The sequence below is a fragment of the Idiotropiscis lumnitzeri genome, chromosome 9, assembly GCF_059441095.1.
Source record: "Idiotropiscis lumnitzeri isolate Australia: NSW breed Sydney's pygmy pipehorse chromosome 9, RoL_Ilum_1.0, whole genome shotgun sequence".
Lineage (NCBI taxonomy): Eukaryota > Metazoa > Chordata > Actinopteri > Syngnathiformes > Syngnathidae > Idiotropiscis > Idiotropiscis lumnitzeri.
Genome location: NC_142399.1, coordinates 8,320,748 through 8,342,329, shown reverse-complemented (window position 1 = coordinate 8,342,329; position 21,582 = coordinate 8,320,748). Strand labels below are relative to the sequence as shown.

The following is a 21,582-nucleotide window of genomic DNA, read 5'->3' as shown; positions in this document are numbered from 1 at the left end:
GTCATTGGTATGTGCAAGTTGTTCCAAGGTCCCATCCACAACTCCTCCTCATCCGATATGGCGTGATCGCTGTGGACCGGCAGCGTCTCCCTGCTGTCCTTGTGGTTGTCCACCGAAGTCTCCAGCTCCTCGCCGGCGCACGGGCCGCCGCCGTTTCTGCCGAGCGAAGATTTGCCGATACTTGTTTTGGACCCGGAGCTTTTAAGACCGTTCAGGCTGGCGCTCAGAGAGCCGCAAGAGGCCCGGGTGTTAAGGCTGATGTCCACGTTGGGGGGAACACACGTACCCGTCCCGTTCTCAGTGCTGCCATCAAGGCCTTCGATGCTAACGATGGGCGATGGCTCTTCGTGAGTCACCCCCAGCTTGTCCAGCTTTTTAAACTGGGAACCCACTTTGAGGTTGTTCGGGTGGGGCGTCCGTCGGGTTCGAACAATAGTGCCATTCTGAGCGAGGTAGATGTTCCCGTTAATGTTGCTGTGGCTGCTGGGCGGTCGGCACCTCTGCGTCTCGCCGGAGCTCTCCTCTCCAGTGGAGGTGGTCTCGGTTTCGCGATCGACCACCAGCTTCGTCCGCTTCTTTCTCACCAGCTGAGAAGAAAAACTTGGATCAGTTTCATAGGAGGCTTTGGGCAGTATTACCAGGAAGAGGCGATGAGGAGGATGCACACAGGCACAACTGGTGCGTTTTTAAAATCAGACACTCGACACTCCACACTGCAGCATGCAAAAATATCGCCAAACAAGAAATTGCTGTCCATCGTGAACTACGCATGACGGCTAAAACCTTTGAGGCAATGTCTTTTCGTCTTTGGCACCATGACCATTGATCTTGCATAAGTCTAACTTTTCAAAACTGTCTTAATAGTTATACGGTATACCGATTCCAAGAATAATGTTTGATTGTCAGCTTTCAAACAAGAATAAAGATCAAGAAGAATGAAATGCAAACTCAGAGAGGGGAAAATAAGGACGGGGGAGTTGCTTTTGCAGCAGGAAAGTGAGTTTCAGTGGTTGTTGGAGAGGCTTAGAAGAAGAAAGCTCAGAAGTGTTCACTCCCATGCAGAGATCATTGAGCTTCTCTTACTTCACAGTGACAAAAGTGTTTTCTAGAAAGCTGTGAGGTCCCTTTCTGACTCGGAATCATCATCTGTTGCCTCGGTTTCTCCCGAATCTTTACTGGCCTCGGAACAAGAGCCACCGGCTGAAGATTTCTCCGTCGAGATGGCGTCCTCATCGACCTCAGTAATAGGTGACAATCCTCCGTACGTCTCTTCAGACGTGCCGCTGATGCTCCTGATGTCAGAAGAATAGGGCGGACTGGTATACGGGGCGGATGGCCCGGGGCCTACGGACACCACACTGGACCTTCTGGATGCGGCATCGTCACTCATGTCACTGGCTGACTCTTTGCTTTCATCGGCGGTCTCCGATGCTGATGCTTCTTCTTTGCTCTCCTCTGTGATCGTGCCCTCCGTCCTGTGTGTCAGGATGGACTTTCGGGAGCGCAGGCTGCTGCTGGTGGACCCGGTGCCGGATGAACTTCTCTTGCTGGTCAAGGAACTCTCCCGAGTCATCTGACTACCTTTGGACAACCCGCCGATCGAGTCTGAACCAGACATTTTTCTCTGGCTGGACTCTTTCGACCAAGAGCCTTCACTACCTGACCCCGACTCGGCCTCGCTGACTATTCCTGTTCCTGATTCAGCCTCGCTGAGTTCCTCGCTGGATTTCTCAGATGTTAATGTGCTTACTGACGTTTTGGTCTTTTGTGATGACCTCACACTTGAACCAGATGAAGAGGCAGATTTGCTGATGCTTGCACTTCGACTTCTTGCGCTTCCACTACCACTAACAGTCCTGCTACCGCTCTCACTTCTGCTTTGACTGCCTCTTTCGCTCACACTACCACTGCTACTACCCTGCCTACTCCCACTGCCACTGTCACTGCTTGCCTTGCTAGCCTCAGTAGCTGACGATCTTATGGATGAGCGGGCAGTAGACCCACTGTCTTTTGTGCTACCTGCAGTCTCTTCCTCCTCCGATTCCTCATCTGATTCGCCATCTGATCCCGAGCCCTTCTCGATTGTCGTCAATGTTCCTTTCTCGGAATCAGATGCTTTGATGGATTCAGACTCTGAGTCTTTCTCTGTTTCTGACTCTTGCTCTGATTCAGAGTCTTTTTCTGTTCCGGACTCTTTCTCAGTTTCAGACTCTTTCTCTGTCCCTGACTGCTTCTCAGATTCAGACTCTTTTTCTGATCCTGACTCTCTTTCGGTACCAGATTCTTTCTCACTGACTGATTCCTTTTCAGTTTCTTCCCCGTCAGACTTGCTTTCTTCATCTGAATCCCCTGGGTCTTGATCGGGCTCTTCTTCCGAGTCCACAGTGCTTTCGTTGGCGTCATCCCGATCTAAATCCACTTTCAGATACTCTCTGTCCATGCTGCTTTTCTCTGAGGACTCATCATCTGAGCCTTTGTCCTTACTGCTTCCACTTGTCCCTGCTTCTGGCTCACTTTCTGTCACACTAATGGACACTTTAGATTTCTTCTCGTCCTCGCTAGTCATTTGGGAGACCTCTTCATCCCTCTCGCTGCCAGTGACGCTCACGCTACTCTGCGACTTTCTCCGGGCTTGCAACTTCTTACCGATGTTGATTTTCTTCAAAACCTTTCCAAGCCGGCTGCGAGCGGCCGATTTGCTGTCAATGGGTCCCGCAGGTGACGGCCCATCACTCAGACTCTCCACACTGTCAATACGGCGGGCCGACATCAGTTTGGCATAATCCTTATCTTTCTTCTTGACGCTGAACATCTTTAACAGTTTGGCTTTCTTCCATGGAGACGGACCAGCGGCAGCGGACGCCTGTTCTACTCGCTTGCTGGCTGCTAGGAGTTTGCTGAGTTTGATGACAGATTTTAGCTTCTTGGCAGCTTTGGAGGGCTCGGCGTCAGCTTCTGGTTCAGCCTGCTCGATTCCCTCGTCGTCCCTAAACGCCACCCTCTTTGGTGGACCTCGCCCCCTCACACCGCCACGGCCCCTTCCTCGGCCTCGCCCCTATGACAGCGATATTCAAGTCATCATCCTTTTGTGCTGACTACGCCATAATGTTGGACTGCCGCGAAGCGCATTGAGGCTGCTCATTCAATAATAAAGCATACACAGTGTATTCAGGCAATACTTGACATTTTGATGATCACAAAGAGAATGAAGTGCATTTTTAAGGGAGGGTGGGGTACCTCAGGGCCATGCGGACTGTAGTAATAACCATCATCTTCCATAATCACCTCCCCATATTCATCATACATGGGCGCAATCAACCTCCTCCTACTGCCATACTGAGGGAGGTCGTACCTTAGAAATAGATTGGCACAAAACAAGAAATGCATGTCATTTTGTGCAATGGCCCAAAAGCTATTACAGAACCATTCTTGCAGAGACCGAAACACATTTGCTCAGAGTTGTAACAGGAATCAAATGAATCACAAGAATGCAAACATGCTCAAGTGGGAACCTTATGCACCGGCAAAATAATGCCCAAGAGCCCATTAAACACTTGGGGATGAAAACCACGCAGGAAGGCTTTTATTCCTTGTTTATAAATTACTTTTTATGTCTCCGGCCATTTTACAGGAGTTTTATTTGGCCTTTTCTGGGAATGTTTTGGCAGATTTTTCATCTTAATGCAATGAGAAGAGGAGACTTAAATGAGCTTTTTCTTTGCAATGTGCAAGACATGACCTGGAAAACGTGAACGGGAACACACGAGACATTTCTCATCCTTTGCTTGGCGATTTGTCTTGAATTAGATGAAGCAGAATTCATTGCATTGCAGGTAAGACGTCAAACTCACCTACCAAACGTGGCAGTGACTCCCAGGATTTGGGTTGTCGGATTAAAAATCTTAAGCCGCTTACCTGCGCCCCGCAAATAAATTCAGATCAAAAGGTATTTAGTCACACTGATGATCACACTCATTATCCAAAGCAAATTGGCGACGTGGACACCTTTGAAAGCGTCAGTAATTTTCATTCAGCAACGCAAAAGGCAGCAAATTGGAGTCCCTGAAGTAGAGGGCGTCACCTGCCATCATTTGGGAGTTTAACAAACGTTTTTCGCAGCAGCTGTTACACTTGTGGTGGCTTGTTCTTTCTATTTCATGCCATGCGGGAGGTGTAATCGGTAAGTTGAAACGCTCGCTAATCAGAAAGCCACCATCATATTCTCATGAGCCTAACTCAAGCAAGCATAATAAATCTGAAATATAAAAGGAATGCGGTCTGCTGAATGGGGAGTTACGCTCATGGTCGTCACTTACCAATCAACTGGACTACATTTGGTATATCTCATTAGGTGCTGCGTTTTTTTTTTTTTTTGTCAGTGATCCACTTTTGTCTTGGAGATTTTAGGTAATTACAAAAGAATTTAACAAGAGAAATGTTCTTAAGGTCACAGAATTTGGTTAAAAACCACTTCATTCGACTTGTATGTTTAAAAAAATGCCTGTACACGTATTAAAGGTTTTAATATGTAAACGTTTGGTACGTTGGGAAGATTTCTTTTGTTTCCTAGTACAGGAAATCTGAACAAAGTAGTGCTAGATTGTGTTTGCTGACCCAATTCATATTTATTAGGGGTGTGCAGATCACCACAAAAGACGATTCCGTCCGATTATCGATACATGAGGTACGATACGATTCAAGTTTGTCGAGATTTTAAAATGTAACTATTCAATTTGATACAACTCAGTGTGATTCCGATTTGATTCGATATGGTACGGGTATTGCATTTGTCATGTTTATCATGTAAAAGCTCCAAACTATCAAACTTAATTAAATTCAACGAAACAACATCAAAACGATTTATGTATGATGTACTTCTCTCATAAAAAACGATTCGATCCCTATAAAGGGATAAAGGGATTTCTATCTTGATTCATGTTGAGCAATTCAATTCAAGGTTGGAACAATTTGAGAAAAAAACGATTTTCCGATTTCAATTGTTTTTTGTTACAGCTTGAGTATACAATATACGGTATATATTTAATATTTGCACATTTGTTGGAAAAAGTGTTCTTTTGGTTGCAATTTATAAGTCATTTTTCTCACTCATAGCTTGTGAATGCTCGGCAGAGTTTCCATGATATCGTCCGCATTTCCTTTCAAGGTCGATTTTTGACGTAATCACTATGCGCCCTTCAAGTTTGGCTACAATGAGCCAAAAAGAGAGCTCGCTCCATTTGTGCTGAGAAACAAAGATGAACCGCAGATTTGCATGCTCACCCTTGATCATAATTATAGTAGTCCTGCGAGTAGTAGTCCTGGCCGGGGTCGATGCCAGACTCCATGGAGAGTTCCTGCGTTTGAGAGAGAGAAATTCCTGAGTATGACGAAGAGGAGCAGTGTACAAGATGCAGACATATGAGATTGCGCAACAACGGGGAAAGTGAAGAACGGTGGGGTAGGAGAAAAGGGCAGCTCTACCTCAGGTCTCAGCAGAGATGGTCTCAGCAGTTGCTGATGCTGCCAATGATGAGTGCAGACGAAGAAGAATACAAAGGGTGGAAGAGATCGCCAGGAGAGACACAAACAGGAGTTGAATGTTTCAAGCGGGAAAAGGCAGACTTGGCTTGTTAACCGAAATGTTTTTGTTATAAAGTATAGAGACAGCGGTAAGACGTTGATGGCCAAAATAGAATAACCCAAGTGAGTTGTTTGAAAACACACTTTGCGCTTCTTGACTTTTCACAGTCAATCAGTGCTGAGGAATAAAAATGTGTTTCAGTACTTAAGTCGAATTTTCAGGCATTTCTATTGATTTTTTTAGTCCACTTTTACTTCCACTTCTCAAAAAAATGATTGTTGCTTTTTTTCAACCTCAGCAAATGACTGCATGCAGGTAAGATATTTGTTTTCAGTTGACATCATTCGTGACGGTAATTAAGCATTTCTTTGCTATGTTCCTTGTTTTGCTCATGCGTGACCTTTATCAGCTCAGTCCTGATTATCCAATCAGAATTTAGTTTACAGGAAAGCATCCAGTGATTATTTTTTTTCTTCTCAGTATGAGCACTAAGCAAGTGTATTAAGAAAATACGGAAACGTAAAAACTAAGATTTACTTTTGGACCAAAGTCTCTACGTTTTTACACAAGTATTTGTACTTATAGTTAAATACTACTTGAGTACCTTTGCCTATCCAGAGTCAGTTAGTAAGGAAAATGGAGGAATATCGTTAATGATGTAATATAGACATTTAATGACAATGGTAAAATGTTGAATGAGAAGCACAGACCTTGGGGGAAAGAAATTGGCCCTATGTGGGGTTCAATCAAAATCTTTTAAAAAAAAAATATATAATCATTAAAAAAAAAGTGGAGTTTGATGTGCCGTCTTTAGCATATCAGTAATTTTTTTTTGGGGGGGATTTACAGTAGTCAATTTCTTTTAACTCTTGCATGATAATTTTGAAGAAATGCCATTAAAATGCTTGTACGTTTTCATAGTGACAGTTGAAAAATATTGTGAATGTCAATGCAAGTTTTGAACCCAAACAACGTCATGGGAGAGATTATGTTCCACCGCAGAGGTTTTGTTGTAGTTTGCATATTATTTGCAAGATACACTGGAAAGGATTTGACAAAAGCAAAATTCCAGTCATTCCTGTGCGATTGGGTTTAAACACAGAACAGAAAACTAAAGATGCGCTGATCAGAATTTTGACAAGAATGTGGCAGGATGGTAAAATCTATAAAGCTATTCCATCTGCACAAACTCGTTTTTTTTGCTTGTTCAACATTTTCCATCAAAGGAGGTGCAGATAAGAATGATAGGATGAAAGGCGGCCACATCACAACGAGCAAATACTCACCTGCCTGCCGTAGCCTCGTCTCCTGTGTGCCACAAAAAAAAAAAAAAGGGAGAAATGGGACAAATAATGACTAGGACTGAAATTGACATTTGGCATAAATGAAATGTTTGGTTTACAGAAGTGGCGTATCTCTGTTCTGCTGACCACTGAGGAAATTATGGCTGCGTTTTCAAATGCGCAATTACAACGTTGCAATATTTTGGCAAAGATGCCCCGGGCCCGTGTTATCACATTGCGATGGGTTAACTTTTTTTTTTCCCTTGCTCTCCTTTATCTTATTCAAAGAGGAGCAAAAAAATATAAAAATAAAAGTGCAGTGGGTAGATTGGAATTCGGGGAAAAGAAAAAAAAAATGTCTACAAAGCCATTCTTAGATAATCTCCGGGCAGATATTAAACAAGTGCTGCGATTCCGGGAGGGATGATAACTCAAACAAAGTTAATAAAAGTGTCGGCGATGCGCTCAGTGTTTTGGACTAAAATGAAGCCTGTAAATCTTCAACTCCATCAGAAGGCTGCTGCGAGCAACAATGCATCTGCGGTGTGTTCATTACAAGTCGATAGGAAACGGGCAGCCGAATGGAGCTGCAACAGCTTCCAGGAGCACGAGCGCACAAGTCCAACTTGGCATATAAATAATAACGACTTTACCAGCGTGTCGATATATGACTCGACCGTGGGGGGGGTGTAGGATAGCGGGAGTTTTGTCTGGGGAGCCGTAAAGTGTTGTAAGGGGCATGCCGGCGAGCGGGCGATGCGCGGCCACACCTCCCAGGCAGAGATGAAGATGGAATTGGGCTCTGATGGATGACCGGTTGGCTTTGCTGCTGGCTTCTGCCATACTTTGCCTAGCTTTGCAAGGAAAAGGTTGCAGCCAATTGTAAGCTTTGATGTCTAACATGATTATGGTGGGCAAGTACAGATACCAGGCATCCTATCGAGCCGATACCGGTCTTATTTTAAGGTATTGGGTACTCATGGAGGCTGCTGATACCAGCCATTGAGACTTAACTCATTGACGACCAGCCAAGTAAAAAAATAAATAAATCAATAAATATTTGACGTCTTTGGCCGTCAATGGCAGTAAACGAGTTTAGACAAAAAAAAAAAATTGTGTCATCGAGTTCTCCTCAGCAGTACCAGAGACACTGGTACTCTGTATTGGTGAATACTCAGTGTGAATACTTGTACTGGTATCAAACATCCCTAGACATGATAAAGCTGTGCCAAGCCCAGTCTTCATTAAAAGAGAACTCATGTGCAGTATACAGATTTCCTTTTGCAGAACTGTTTTGTATGATGTGGTAAAAAAAAAAATGGGAGTGTAAAATACAGTTTATTTATGATGTCATGTGGATCACTTTGACGGAAGTTTGTTGTTTAAACGTCCCAATGTGTTTCGTATGGTGCACACTATTTTACTAGATAAAAAAAAAACAGCAGCACTTTACCTTGAATTTATTTTCCATCAGGTAGTATTTATCATTTATATCACTATTAAGGAACCAGTGCGGGCAACAATTCCAATGTCATTCCGATATTGACAGAAAACTCACGTTATCAAATATTTATTGAACGGTTGTATGTGCCCGTCCACGTGCTGATATCGACTCTGGAGACGGTGCCTAGCAAAGGAACTTTATGGATTCTTCCTTTTACAACTTGAACCAGATTTTTTTTTTCTTATTTTTTTTGTGTGTAGTCTTGCTTACTGTGCTGTTATTTACTCTGGCAAAAGGGCCACAGCATCAAAACAGCAGTTAGTGCTGGTTTCAGACTTTGTACTGTCGGAAATGAAAGTCGCCCCCGATAGTGGGCGTGAAAAGGGAAGCGATGATTCAGAGTTTAACGAGAAGGGGGCCGAGGATTGGAAGGGACGAACTGTGTGGGAAGACGAAGGAAGCAGATAAATGGGACACATGGAGGGTGAAAGAGAGCAAGAAGAGAGAAGGGAGAAGGTAACTGTACTTGACAGTCCCACAGGCAGCAGCCCTGACTCTCCGCTCAGGGATTGATTGGTTCTGTAATTAGCCTTTTCAAGTGTGCTGCACAACATCAGAGTGACTACTTTATCAAGCTGGCGGGATCTCGGCAGACATGCGAATTGACAGAGCCTCCAGAGGTCGCCTCATTCAGGATGAGCCTGCCGAGGGAAGCGGCCGGCGTGATTGTATCTGCAACCGCAACACGAGACGTTACCGACTGCTTGTCTTGGTACAACACGCTGTCAGGCTCTGCTTGCGTGGATTCCCGGGATGTGGCCTGTGAGATTGCTTTGGTCAGGGATTAAGCATTTTTTTCCCCCCTGGACCAAATATTATTCGGACTAAATATAATAACTGTTACTCGTCATGTGTTTTGTCCTGAGAACAGAAAGTGGCTACTCAAACAACCCTCCTGATTTAATGTTGCATTATTTACTGCTCTTTCTAGGCTTAAAGGGCAAGAAGATTTTCGAGGCATCCGGCAGGTATCAAGATGATTATTAAACAATAACTTATATCGCGATGTATTGCATGTATTTCGAGTAACTTGCCACGAATAGCATCGGTACATCTTGAATATTTACGAGTTCACATCCAAGAAATATGCATGCCTTTGGGGAACGCTCGAGAGTTATGGGTAATTCCTGGATCTTTTGAAGAAACAGAATAAAATAATATTCCCTTCCTTCCGGCTAATTTCGGTTTTGCAGACGGGAACTGCAGTCACATTTGCAATCATCAGAAAAAAAGGTCTCGTCTTTAGAGATTAAATTGAAAAAAAAAAAAATGGGCTTTAGCAACATACTTTGACTGACTTTGGTATTATTTCCTAAATATTCATTCCTATTTGCAGACAGTATATTCATCAGCATTTGCGCCATATTTTCTCTTCCAAAAGAGTCCCCACTCCTCCGATTGGTCAACTGCAGTCACAAATCAAAGCGTCTAGGTCACAGACGTAATATGAAATACAGCAGCGACTGTCCACCTTTTTATGCACAACGTTGTTAACGACGGCAGCTCTTATTCAAAAACTGCAATTTGACAGAATACAACTGTTATAAACTTTTATGGAGCAATGCAGGCCTATAAAAGCACGGTACAATCAATGTGGCAAAGCTGAGTACACTTTCTTTGGCAGATGGCGGCTTTCAACAACAACATAGCGAGTAAAAAAAAAAAAAAAAAAGCACTGTGTCTCTCTGTGAGACTCCTACACAATCAAAAATGTTGACTAGATGCAAAACTACCAGTCGTGCAAAATTCAGAAAGAGAAACAAAGAACAGGAAAACAAAGAGTGGAGATGTAAAAATTCAAAACAAAGTGAGAGAGTGAGAGCGAGAGTCAGAAGACTGTGGTTTGAGAAGAAGCGGGTTCGCTGAGCTCGGCAACGTCTGAGCCGTCAAGCTCGGCTGCCGCGTTTGGTTCGCTTTCAGCACAGTTCACGCTTGAGCAGATTTGGACCGCAGAGCTGCGAGTGTTCGGCTTTGGCGTGCTCTGCTCACCACTGAGATCAGAGTCTTGCTGTTTGTCAGCACCCTCTAATTCCTCAGTCACTTGAGGTTTCTTGTTAAACTTGGGCACCTTGCAATTTTTGTCGACTTGGCTGTACAGGTTGGCAACAGACCTCTCTATGTCGGCGAGATTCTGGAGGTTTTTAAGGATCCCTTTCAGCTCCCGCTTCCCCGTCTCGGCCCGGTATGCGATTGTGGGAGAGTGAAGTTTGCGTTCTGCAACGGGTCGAAGCGAGGACACGGGTGGAAGAGAGGTTGGGACGAACTGGACGACCGGGCGGATCTGGTCGATGGAAGGTGATGGAGGAGGAGGGAGAGGCGGCGGAGGTGGAGGGACAAACTCTTTGTGAGTGGAAGGAGAGGCCTGAATGTGAAGATGAGGGGGAGAGGCTTTAGTGGTACCGTTGGGTTTAGGAACGTCAGGGGGTGAGGGTGGAAATGAAGGTGGGTCCGGGCTCGGGGAGGTGGAGCGCGAGGGCGGAGAAGGGGGCCGCTCTGGAACAGGAGGCGGCGGGTTTTCTGGTGGGTCGGGTATGATCTCCACATGGATCTGACATGGCTGCACTGTCATGTAATTGGAGATGCTGGAGCTGAACCTTCTGAGGACAGGTGGAGTCGATCTCGGGTTCGACAGGGACCACGACTCGTCCCCCTGGGTGACGATAATATTCGGAGGTACATCCCTGCCAAAGGATGAGGGGTAGTCCATAATTGACAGGAGGGCATCTGAGGAAACCTCAAGTACATCAGTGCCGTCTTGGTCCCGAACAAGTATCGGGGAGGGTAAGCCTTGGCTGTTCTGCAGAAGGGCCTGCTGCTCAAACTGCCTGGCTTGCTCGCGGACTGACATTTTGGTTTCGAAGCTTCCACTCCGCGGTGGTTGTTGCCCGCGTCTCACGGCCGCTTGGAGGATCTGCAGTTCCCAGTCGGACGGATCCATCAACATTTGCCTCCGAGGCTCCTCGTTAGCCTCTGCGTGAATGCGAGCTGGCATCGTCCAGGCGCAACCTGACCATTCAGAATAAGGAGCAGAAAAGGCAAAATGATTTCTGGGAGGGCGTTTCCTTCCGGAGTAGACGTCAGGACTGCCGAGATGACCGTTGTCATTGTATACAGGGTTGTGGGTGGTGAGCGGGTTGCGGTCAGAGAGGAAGGTCACGTTGCTCTCCGACTTGGGCAGGTTGACGTGGAGCGCTCCGTTGCTGTGGGCTGCAAGGGCACGACAGGCAAAGGTACTAAGAATCCTTTGGTGTTCGGCCTCCTCAATGACAGACTTTTTAGCCCTGGTCCAGAGAGGGTGGTGCAGAAGAAGAAGAAAAAAAGACTTGAAAACAATTGACAGTGATGCTTTCAGGGAGGGGAAAGCTTGGACAAAAGGAGGAAGGAAAAAGCGGATTCCTGGGTGACTAGACAAGACTGAGACTAATGGACTATGTTTGCTACACATTAGTGCTTCAGTACATTTATAATTTTTTTGTACAAGATAATTAACGATGTCAAAATCTTACATAAGCACAGATTTAATTTAGGGGGGGAAGTTCAACACTTGTAATAGTTAATCCATTCAATTATTTATTTTTTTTTGGGGGGGGATCATTATCGTATCCAAAGTTACCACCCATTGCAACTTTTGCCTGCATCATTCCATACTTGAAGGATGCGGTGTCATTGGCCAAAACACTGCGAGGTGTGAGGAGAGGACGAGATGAAGCGGAGGCTCGAGGAGAATCGTTTGGATACGTGGGATAAAAGGCTTTCCCTTCAGGTCCACGTTAAAAAAAGGTCTCACTAATCAAAAGCATACCTGAAAGCTATCAGCTACAAGGGGAATCGAGGCTCCTGTGATAGGTTTTGTGAATTTTTGATGTGGAGATTACTTACTGCAGTCTGAATCCATAGAGACAGGGGAGAGAAAGACACCATGGCAAGGACAGAAAACACAGACAGATGGTAAGACGACCGAGGCAGAGACTAGATGTCATTTCAATACACGATGATGTTGCGAGCCGCATGAGGTAACACAAAGGTGATGTCGCCTCAGGACAACTGGTGACATTTGACAGTATGCAATAATTGGTTATACCAGACCAAAGTGGAAGCATGCGGCGTACGCCATTTTTCACATTCTATGGCTGAACAATAAACAGCTAGGCCACAACCATGCCTACCAACGGCCAAGAGATTTTCTGGGCAAAATTTGGGATACTGGGGAGTTAAGAACAACCAACCAGAGAGGTTGCAAACTAACCAGAAAGCAGAGCACAAAACAAACCACCTGAAACAACAAACTTGCATTTGACTCTGCCAGCAAATTTGGATGAACCTTCACCACTTTACTAATATACCCTCAGAAAACACAATATTAAGCAGGCCCACAAAGCTAACGCAACAACAACTATTTTAAATCACTCAAGTCATTAAAGAGATTACAATGCTCAGTTTTTATTGACATTACTCACATTACGGTTTACGGTGGTGTAGTATGTGTTTCCGATAGCTAGCTAGAGATAGCCAGCTAATGGATGAAATTAATTAGCTAGAAGTTAGCTAGCACTAGTTAGCTATAGCATAGCATAGCATAGCATAGCATAGCATAGCATAGCATAGCATAGCATAGCATAGCATAGCTTGATAGATAGATAGATAGATAGATAGATATAATTTAGTTAGCTTCCTAGCATATGCGTTTACTGCTAAAGTAAACCGTAAAGAAAAATCCACTAAGTCTGATTTTACGATCATGACGCAAATTATTGTAGGTGAACCTGACCAGTTGAGACATCGCTGCTAAAAAAAGTTTGAATGAAAAGGTGAAAACTTAATTTATTTATTTTGAGTTTGTGAGATTCTAGGAGCAGGTGGTGGTGGTGGTGGTGTTTGTATTTACTACCTGATGGGATATCGTTTAAAAACTGGGGTGAGGGGTGACTCACATGCTGTTATCCCCGAGCTCTTCGTAAAGGTTGGCCCCCGCAGCGCTGGTGGGTGCTGCCTTGCCCCCTGGCGGCAAAGCCATTTGAATCCTGGCGGTTTTGGCGCACTCAGCCTGTCGCCTATGTAAAGAAAGCATCAACAATTCCCCACCAAATAAATGTTATCAGAGCAAACACATTAGATATTAAAAGCATATTAGCGTGTGGGTATTAACAATCATCAGGAAGCTCAGTTGACGTTAAGTGGCTTTTCCCTTTAGAACTAATGAGCTTTCAAGCGTGAAAAGAAACTATTTGGTTTGTATGAAACATGCAGCTGCTAACCCGTACATAGAAACACTTTATTATGACACCACAGACATCAGTGTGTATTTTGTGCAATGTCACACAAGATCCTATTTAAACAGCTCATGAATAATTAACAAGAGGCAAACTGCACCTCTCACTCGATGTTTCCAGCTCCAGAATAAATAAAGGAACTTGGAATTCAGGAATGGGAAAAAAAAATGACTTACTCTTTGAACCTGATGGAGGACGATCGGAAGAGCGGAGCGAGAGGAGAAGGAGGGAGACAAGAAAATATAAGTAAATCATTTGTCATGATTTTTATTCACAATCTAGCTCAAATTCAAAAATGTCCACATACTGTATATAAAGACAAATCTATGAGACATGTTTTGTTTGCGGCCATAGTGTGAAGTCAGCCAAATCCGTGTCCAATTCTACCTTATGTGTATGAGAGCAAATCCTGAATTCTGTCCCCGACGCCCCGTCATACCGCACAGTTATAGACGACATGCTGTTCCTCTGTTTTCAAACACTCCAAAACGTAACCAGCCTCCACTTATTCATCCCCCAAAAAGGCATGCCATTATTTCTTTGTAAATTGCACACTTAGGCGAGCCAGAATGGTTAATGTGTGTTTCTGCGAGGGGGAGACATGATTAAGCGGCATGACGACACGCTGTGACGGTCACAACCGGTATTTGTTACAAATGAGCGTTAATTAATTTGCCTTCCCAAAGCGCCATCGTGGCGATGAGGCCAGCAGAGAGCGCAGTCAACATGTATCATGACGATAAAAAAACAAAACAACAACCGAGCAATTAGGACTTGAGCTGAATGTTTTTTCTATTATTTGTGATGTAGCTGAAAACCGTCCGTGTTGTACTTACTGCTTGTACGTAACCATGACGATGAGGATGGCGGGGATGCAGCAGAGGATGATGATGATGGCGAGAGCGAGGAGAGCCCCCTCCGTGTAGCCCACAGCTTGGGCGGCCTTTTTCACGCTCGCCACGATGTCCGGCGAGCGGATCTCCAGGATTCGGCCGCCCTCGCCCAGGTAAGGCTGGAACTCCTTGTTGATTTCCAGAATGTTCCCGTCGAGAAATCTATATTGAAGCGCGTAAGCGATGAGCGTAACAATTGACAGATCGTAAGTCAGCTATCAATCAGCTGTTTTTACACACTTTACGACTGTGTGCATTTTCACAAAGCAACCAGGCATAATTATTCAAGAAAACATTGCCAAGTCAACCCAACACCCCGCCCCCAAAAGATAGAAAAGATAAATTAATGGTCGATAGCAAAATTTTGATTCCTGAATTGGGGTTTTATCGGTCTTATTTTCAGCAACATTAACCTTGATAAAAATGGAAACGGTGAACATCAGACCAGAGAAAGAAAGCTAGCTGTCAAACCTTTACAGCAAAATATCTACAAAGCTAGGTTGATAAATACAGTTAAATTACTTAGTAAAAGGTTTTGGGTTAAAGCTGAATTTTAGGAATGATATCAACATAAACAATAACCTTAGTATTATAAATCAGTGAAACAACACTGGCTACAAGTAGCAAACAGCTGTCAAGATTGTCAGCAAGACAGGCTGGAGCGCTCGGTAGTTAGCTAAATTTACGGTACTTGGGAATAGGTACCGATATGAATACAAATAAATCTTGTAATAATTCTCATACAAAACATAAACAAATAAAAGTAAACTAGCTAACACAGGCCGACACAGCAAAATGTCTAGCTATTTTGATATGAAGCTAACAAGGTAAATACATTTACAGTCCTTGTTTTAGCTTTGTATGTTTATTTTCAGTAACTATTTTGATGTAAATTATATAAATGTACATAAACATGAAAACATTGGGCAAACAGGTACAGTAGAACCCCGCACGGTAGCTAGGTAACAAGCTAGTCAGCAAGCTAACTAGCCAGATATCTCTATATGTTGATGTGTATAATATGGTTTCATTTTTTTATATTTAGCAATAACCCAACAAAAAAAAACCTTGATAAAGCTGACCACTGAGACATTTGGAAGTTTTTCATTCTGTTAAACGGTCAACAAAATCTTTGCTGACTTTTAAGAGCTGCTATGAATGTCACCCCATTGTTTCATAAATGTCATGATCTCAGCTCATTTCCTTGTAATATTTACAACACTAATATAAAATAAAACAAGCCTTTTGACTTTACACGGCTCTTCCCAAGTTATTTGGAATAATATCCACTATGGAATAGCAGGTTGAACACGCTGCCACAGCCAATTAGTGTCATTTGGGTTTACAGAGAAGTGAATAAATGAGAGCAAATTAAGGTTATTAACTCATCTGTTGGCTGAGATTCTGTAATATTCAAAGTGACATATGGTATTTGTCGAAGCTATACTCTGGAGAGAAATGTTTTCAAACTCTTACATATTATTTTTGAGGTGCGCAAGAAACTTGAAAAACATTTAATTGTATTTGTTTAATTTTCTTTGTATTCAGATTTTTCAGTATGGCACAGTTGATATGGTTCAAATTCATACCATATTCCCAAACAGAACATTATTATTAAGGGAGAGTGAGTGTACGCCCTACCTACAGTACATGTGAGGTTTGTAAACAAATCCAGTGAAGCTCAGCCTTTGTCTAGCAAACATCGTGCTTTTTTGGCAAATTACTGCCAGCAATTTACAGATTTTTACGTTTCATTTTAAATGTCCTATAATCTGGATTTGAAGGACCTATACCAGTTTATTCGTACAGGAGCCCCATGTACTGTACATGAGGAAAAAAATGGGAATTCCACACTGTCCCTAACTGTCAACCAAAGACCTGTTTTCCCCTGATAGGAAGAAAAATGTCTTGTAAACACTTTTCTATGTGTGGCTCTGCTAGAGTGTGAACGTGGTCAAAAAAAAAAAAAAAAAAGCGTAATCACGCTCTGCCAGACAGAAGCTGGGAACACGGGAAGAGTCCCTCGACTGATATGCTCTCGAAGAAAACAGCTGAAATATATTGCTGGTTTATGTCCAAGCCCTAGACACAATTGGAGGTTCTGCTCGATGTAGTAGTGAGAGGAGAAAAGTAATGGGACCAACAGTTTTGTGGGACTACAGTATATTGTGGGCATGAAACGGAGCAAATGACGGCCATTAGCAGTGAGGAAAATCATTTCGAGAGTGCTGCAGTGTGACATTTAAATCGGGCTTAAAAAAAAAAAAATACAGCTGAACATATAAAATAGTTTAGTTTTTTTTAGAGTTAGTTGATACACCTGGGTGACAGTTATTTGACAGAGACATACCATGAAAAATTGTGTTTGGAAATTTGTCCGCTGCATGTACTGCATGCACAGACTAGCGCTAAAGTGGGCGGTGGTTATAATTGTCCAATTTGCATGAAACAGGATAATTTCCAAAATCTGAAAAATATTTATTAGTAATACAATGTCCACCCTGCGAACAGCTGGACCAACACAAATTACAGAAATACAGGGTGTCAATTACTTTTGAATTCCCCTAATTGTCTCTAAATGCCACAAAATGGCGGCAAAGTAATACTTCTCTATTAGACAAGACTGGCTGATCACAAAAAAACAGGAACGTTTTTAATTCTATGAATAGTTTAAAAAGTTAGCTTAAACATTTTTTCCAATTTTTTGTTTTTGTTTTGAAATTATAAAGAAGTTCACCACTGGCTGAATGGTTATTGTCGAGATTCTATGATTTAAAAGAGCTGAACAGTAAAACGCCAAGGAAATCATGACTAACTGCTTCTCCATATATTGAAAGAGGCTAAAAAAATATCTGTAGACTGGACTGTAAATTCAAAACTGTCAAAATAAACCCAGCCGGCTTACTTGAAGAGCTCCTGGCGTGAAATGGCCCTGTTTGTAAGCGGGTCAATGGCGTACACCATCAGGTCCGACTTGCTGTAGTCCTCCAGCTCAAAGCCGTCACCGTGGCGACGCGGCCCGATGGCCTCCACAATCACCTTGGCGCCGGGGATCTGGTCCTGGATGTGCCGCTCTAGGATACTGAAATTGCCACAATGTAATAAAAACGCAATCAAGCGATCATAAAGCTCATCAGACTCTCATTACCTTCGAAATCAATTAACCGTCTCTGGCACGGGCGATCCAGCAAATCTGCCAACGACCGTGCTGTGATTTGGGCGCTGATTGTCCTTTTCAGGCAGGAAGGGAGGACGCTACTTGCCTTTGCCAACGCTGATAAACAGTGTGAGCAGTCGGGCAAAGGCGCGACTGTGGACGACTAATCTAGTTCTCCCCTCAGACGAGTGCATCTCCAGGTCTGAACACGTGCGAGGGAGACACGCCGAGCTCTTGAAAATCAAAAATTAACACCAAATAGCCTCATTAGGCCGAAACAGCGAGTCTCTCGAGGTGCCAAAGGGTGTTTCGCCGAATCGCTACCATTAATTAATCTGGACGGGGACAGACGAGACTGTATTATACATTCAACTGGGTCATCGACCAAGGCCCTCGCTCGGCTGATTGATATTTATTTAAGAGCTGAAGAGGAGTTTTAGTTTGGTGACTCGGTGTTATTACAAGTCATTTTCCCACTGACAAATTTATAAGCTGAATTAGGCGCCACCTTAAAACTAATATGGCTCATATCCTTGCGGGTAGAGCTGGCGGAGAGGGTATAATTTGTTTTTTTCGGGAGGGGGGGCTGTCTATTCAAACAAGGAAAACAATTAACTGGAAGTCACACTGGAGGGCAAGCAAATGTTCTGGAAAATAAAATACTGATTGGATAGGGGCGAATGTGGCGATATGACGCATCTGGTGGAATTTATTCGCCGTCGCTTTCACGCCCTTATTACACGGTAACTTACCTTCTCGTAAAATCAGGACCGAAAATAAGCACACACAATCATTTGAATTTAAAATTAATGTCATTAGTTTGGTTTTAATTCGGTGGTGTACCTAGAGGCACTGTTAATTAATTCTGAAATCGTTTTTAAACTAAGAACAACATGACGTTATCGATGGGAAATTGAGTTACTTGTACCAACCTAGCCTCAACCATTGAAAGAGGAGCCCAGAACATTCAAAGCGAGATTCATTCATTCTATTAAAAATGTATTGTTAATTTTATCAATAGGTGAGAACAAAAAAAAAAAAAAATTGTCAAATGCCCATCCTTGGTCATAAGACTTTTGACCCATCCTAAATGTTGCCTTTGTGAATATGCTTGTAACATATAGTGTGAGTTAACATCTAGTTTCAAGCAGATTGAAAAAAATATGCATGTTAGATTAAAACAATTGAAATCTAAATTGCGATGGTGGGAGGAGGGGCGGATTAAACAAATTAAAAAAAAATAAAATTATTTGTCTATTTATTGATATTTTTCTTTTTTTTTTTTAATAAAGGCGGCGATTCCTCCAAACTTTTTTAGGGCCACGAATGATTTTCAAGGAGCAACAAATAAAAACAAAAAGGGATTTTGGTCCCAACTAAGTGAAATTGGAGCATTCCCCGCAGCACACAAAAACGGTGAATGGAAATGCATCCTTACCTTATGAGTTGGTCCTTATTCTCTTCAACCAAAGTGGGCGGGACGGTTGACACGATAACTTGCATGTCCAATGCGTTGACCACAGACACCTGCGGAAGAAAAAAGAAGAAGTTGAGAATATCAGGTACCCGCCGATTGTAATAATAATCAGTCCAGGATGTTCCCTGCCTTTCAACCAAAATTAACTTGGGTAGTCTGCAGCTTCCCGTGCAAGCCTGATGAGAACAAGTGCTATCGGAAATGCATGGAAGATTATTCATGTCATGTGCAAACCACATTCGGTTGCAACAGCCTCTGATACGCCAAGAAACCAAAACACACAATTTTTCCGTGCCCATCGTCACATCCTCACAGCACCGAATGTCCCGCTGACCTTCACATGAAACAGAATGTCCCTTATATGATCCTTTCCACCATCGACAGCATGAACCGAGACAGTATGAGCGATTCAGTCACGCAGTTCTGAGATAAAAGAAAGCCAAGGGAACATGTTTCCAAATATGTTCTGGATTTACATCGAAGCAAGTTCAAAGAGAAAAGGATGCTGGTGGAACATCCACTGGCACAGACCAGTTTATCTCAAATGCTGAAGTCGCGAGCGAAAATGGGGATAAGCGTCAATATCACCATCAGGTGCTTTTGAATCGTCCCCATTACACCTTAAAAAAAAAAAAAAGATGTTTTCCTTTGAACTTTTGGAGTTAACAAGCCGCTCCATTTTCATGATGACAGAGTGATTTCTGGCGAGGACACTAAAAGCACTTTCTAGCGATTATTGACCCATAAGTGATTGATGACGAATCGCAGCGAGTATATTTTCTGAACGTGGAGACTCACCACCACGTCAGCGCTGCTGCTCAGACCCTCGCCGTAGTCGTCGGTGGCGATCACCTCAAAGCTGAAGTAGGACCTACGCATGTTTCGGAACATGATGGCTGACTTGATGACGCCTGTGAATGCCTCGATGACGAAGCTGTCCTGGCCTTCTGCCGTTGGCGGGATGATGAGACGGTACGCCATGGCGCTGAAGTTCCCGGTGTCCTGATCGGTAGCCTAAAAAAACAAAACAAAAAACAAACAATCATTGCCATCAATACAATTTTCCCATAAAAAAAATACAAGTAGCAATTTGATTGTACACACCAAAAATAATGATTTAATTTGACTTAATTCAGGTTTTGAAAATTACATAATTTTAACTGTAACCATTTTTCCATGTTTAGTTTAGCATGGATTGTAATTTAAATGTAATTTTGCACCTTGTATTGATGTGATTTTTAAATGCAATATAAGTTTGAAAGTAGTAGTTTTTGTTATTATTTTTAAAAACCAAATTTAAAATATATTTTAAAATAATAATTAATAATAATTTAATAATTTTCTTAACATATCTAAACATTTCAAAAGAAATTACAAATTAATTACTTTGTGTTGATAGGCTGGCGACCAGTTTAGAGTGCAGATTCAGTAAGTGAAAATACTCAGTGTTTTTTTTATGGGCACTAACTTTTTTCCTCTCCATATTCCATTACCTGTACTTCAAAGTTGTATAATGAGGTAAAAAGTTCAATCCTTAGAAAGCATTAATTCTGGAGAAAATTGATTGCAATTGGGAAGGCCAAAGAGCCTCTCTGGAACGGATTGCATTCGATTTGCGAGGGCCCACTAATTCAATGAGCTCAAGAGTTGTGGGTGCTGCAGCTCCGATTATTAATTCCTGTATGGCGGACGATGATGTCTTAATCAAGGAGAGGATGGCGTATAAAACCAAAAATAATTAACAAATTTAACTTCAAGTCGTTTAAAACAAAAAAGAACATAGCCTTCGAGTGATGGAGGAGATAATTGCTTTTTTCCCCATGCAGGTGTCGAGGCGATACATTTAGTGGCTGACGGAAGAAGAGTCGCAGCCGCAGGCTCTTGTGTTATCTCCATCTCACGTAGTTCCACCTGGCTGCTGCAGATTGTTCCACGGGGACTTCTTGGAATAGATTACCAGGAAGCCTATGTTTCCTCTTATGATTAAATTCTCCGCATGCATTTTTTTCCCCGCCGGTCATTTCAGCATGAGAGTGTTAAAAACTATAAGGCAGGATTAAAAACATCTTCAAAAGAAGCTTACAATTCATAGCCAGCCTACACCCCATTAAGCAAGTGCATCTACTAAATGTGATGGAAAGAGAAACCCGAGAAAAACCTCGGAGGCACAAATTCAGAGCGGCGACTGAGCTCAAACACAGGCATCAATTCTCGCCCGTGTCGCAAGTGACACTGATAAATAGCAGCAATCTCTTCTTTTCCCCCCTTGCTATCGATGCAAGAGGGGAGGGAGCGAGGGGACCTCACGGAAGGCCGCAGACATGCCACATATTAACAACTGAGGAAAAAGTATGCCAGTCGGTGCCATCGAGGGAGAAGCACTTTGCAGAATTGAATCATGAATTCCATGATGAAGG

The 21,582-nt window shown here is 43.0% G+C and overlaps 2 protein-coding genes across 2 annotated transcripts in view; both read right to left on the bottom strand.

Moving 5' to 3' along the window:
* Positions 1-623: 623 nt before the first annotated feature.
* LOC148330108 (protocadherin-15-like) overlaps positions 624-21,582 on the bottom strand; it is a 188,746-nt gene continuing 167,787 nt past the window's right edge. Inside the window, exons 29-39 of the mRNA XM_088304514.1 lie at positions 19,964-20,179; positions 19,127-19,215; positions 17,437-17,613; positions 14,475-14,693; positions 13,815-13,823; positions 13,300-13,419; positions 6,868-6,889; positions 5,482-5,520; positions 5,281-5,354; positions 3,238-3,352; positions 624-3,055 (exon numbers count right to left, since the gene is read on the bottom strand). Coding sequence (XP_088160640.1) covers positions 1,106-3,055; positions 3,238-3,352; positions 5,281-5,354; positions 5,482-5,520; positions 6,868-6,889; positions 13,300-13,419; positions 13,815-13,823; positions 14,475-14,693; positions 17,437-17,613; positions 19,127-19,215; positions 19,964-20,179 — 3,030 coding nt within the window. The 3' untranslated portion in view covers positions 624-1,105. The remainder of the gene's footprint in view (positions 3,056-3,237; positions 3,353-5,280; positions 5,355-5,481; positions 5,521-6,867; positions 6,890-13,299; positions 13,420-13,814; positions 13,824-14,474; positions 14,694-17,436; positions 17,614-19,126; positions 19,216-19,963; positions 20,180-21,582) is intronic.
* Positions 10,050-12,734, bottom strand: LOC148330109 (protocadherin-15-like). The gene is made up of 2 exons (XM_088304513.1): positions 12,248-12,734; positions 10,050-11,649 (listed from the first exon to the last, which is right to left on the bottom strand). Exons 1-2 carry the CDS (start codon positions 12,466-12,468, stop codon positions 10,197-10,199), a joined length of 1,674 nt encoding a protein of 557 aa, XP_088160639.1. The 5' UTR covers positions 12,469-12,734; the 3' UTR covers positions 10,050-10,196.

Bases quoted from the DNA above. Each gene is read 5' to 3' on its own strand.
- LOC148330109 (XM_088304513.1), bottom strand. From the start codon at position 12,468: ATGCTTCCACTTTGGTCTGGTATAACCAATTATTGCATACTGTCAAAT. The intron at 11,650-12,247 runs GTAAGTAATCTC...TCTCTGGACCAG, and splicing joins CTCTATGGATTCAGACTGCA to GGCTAAAAAGTCTGTCATTG.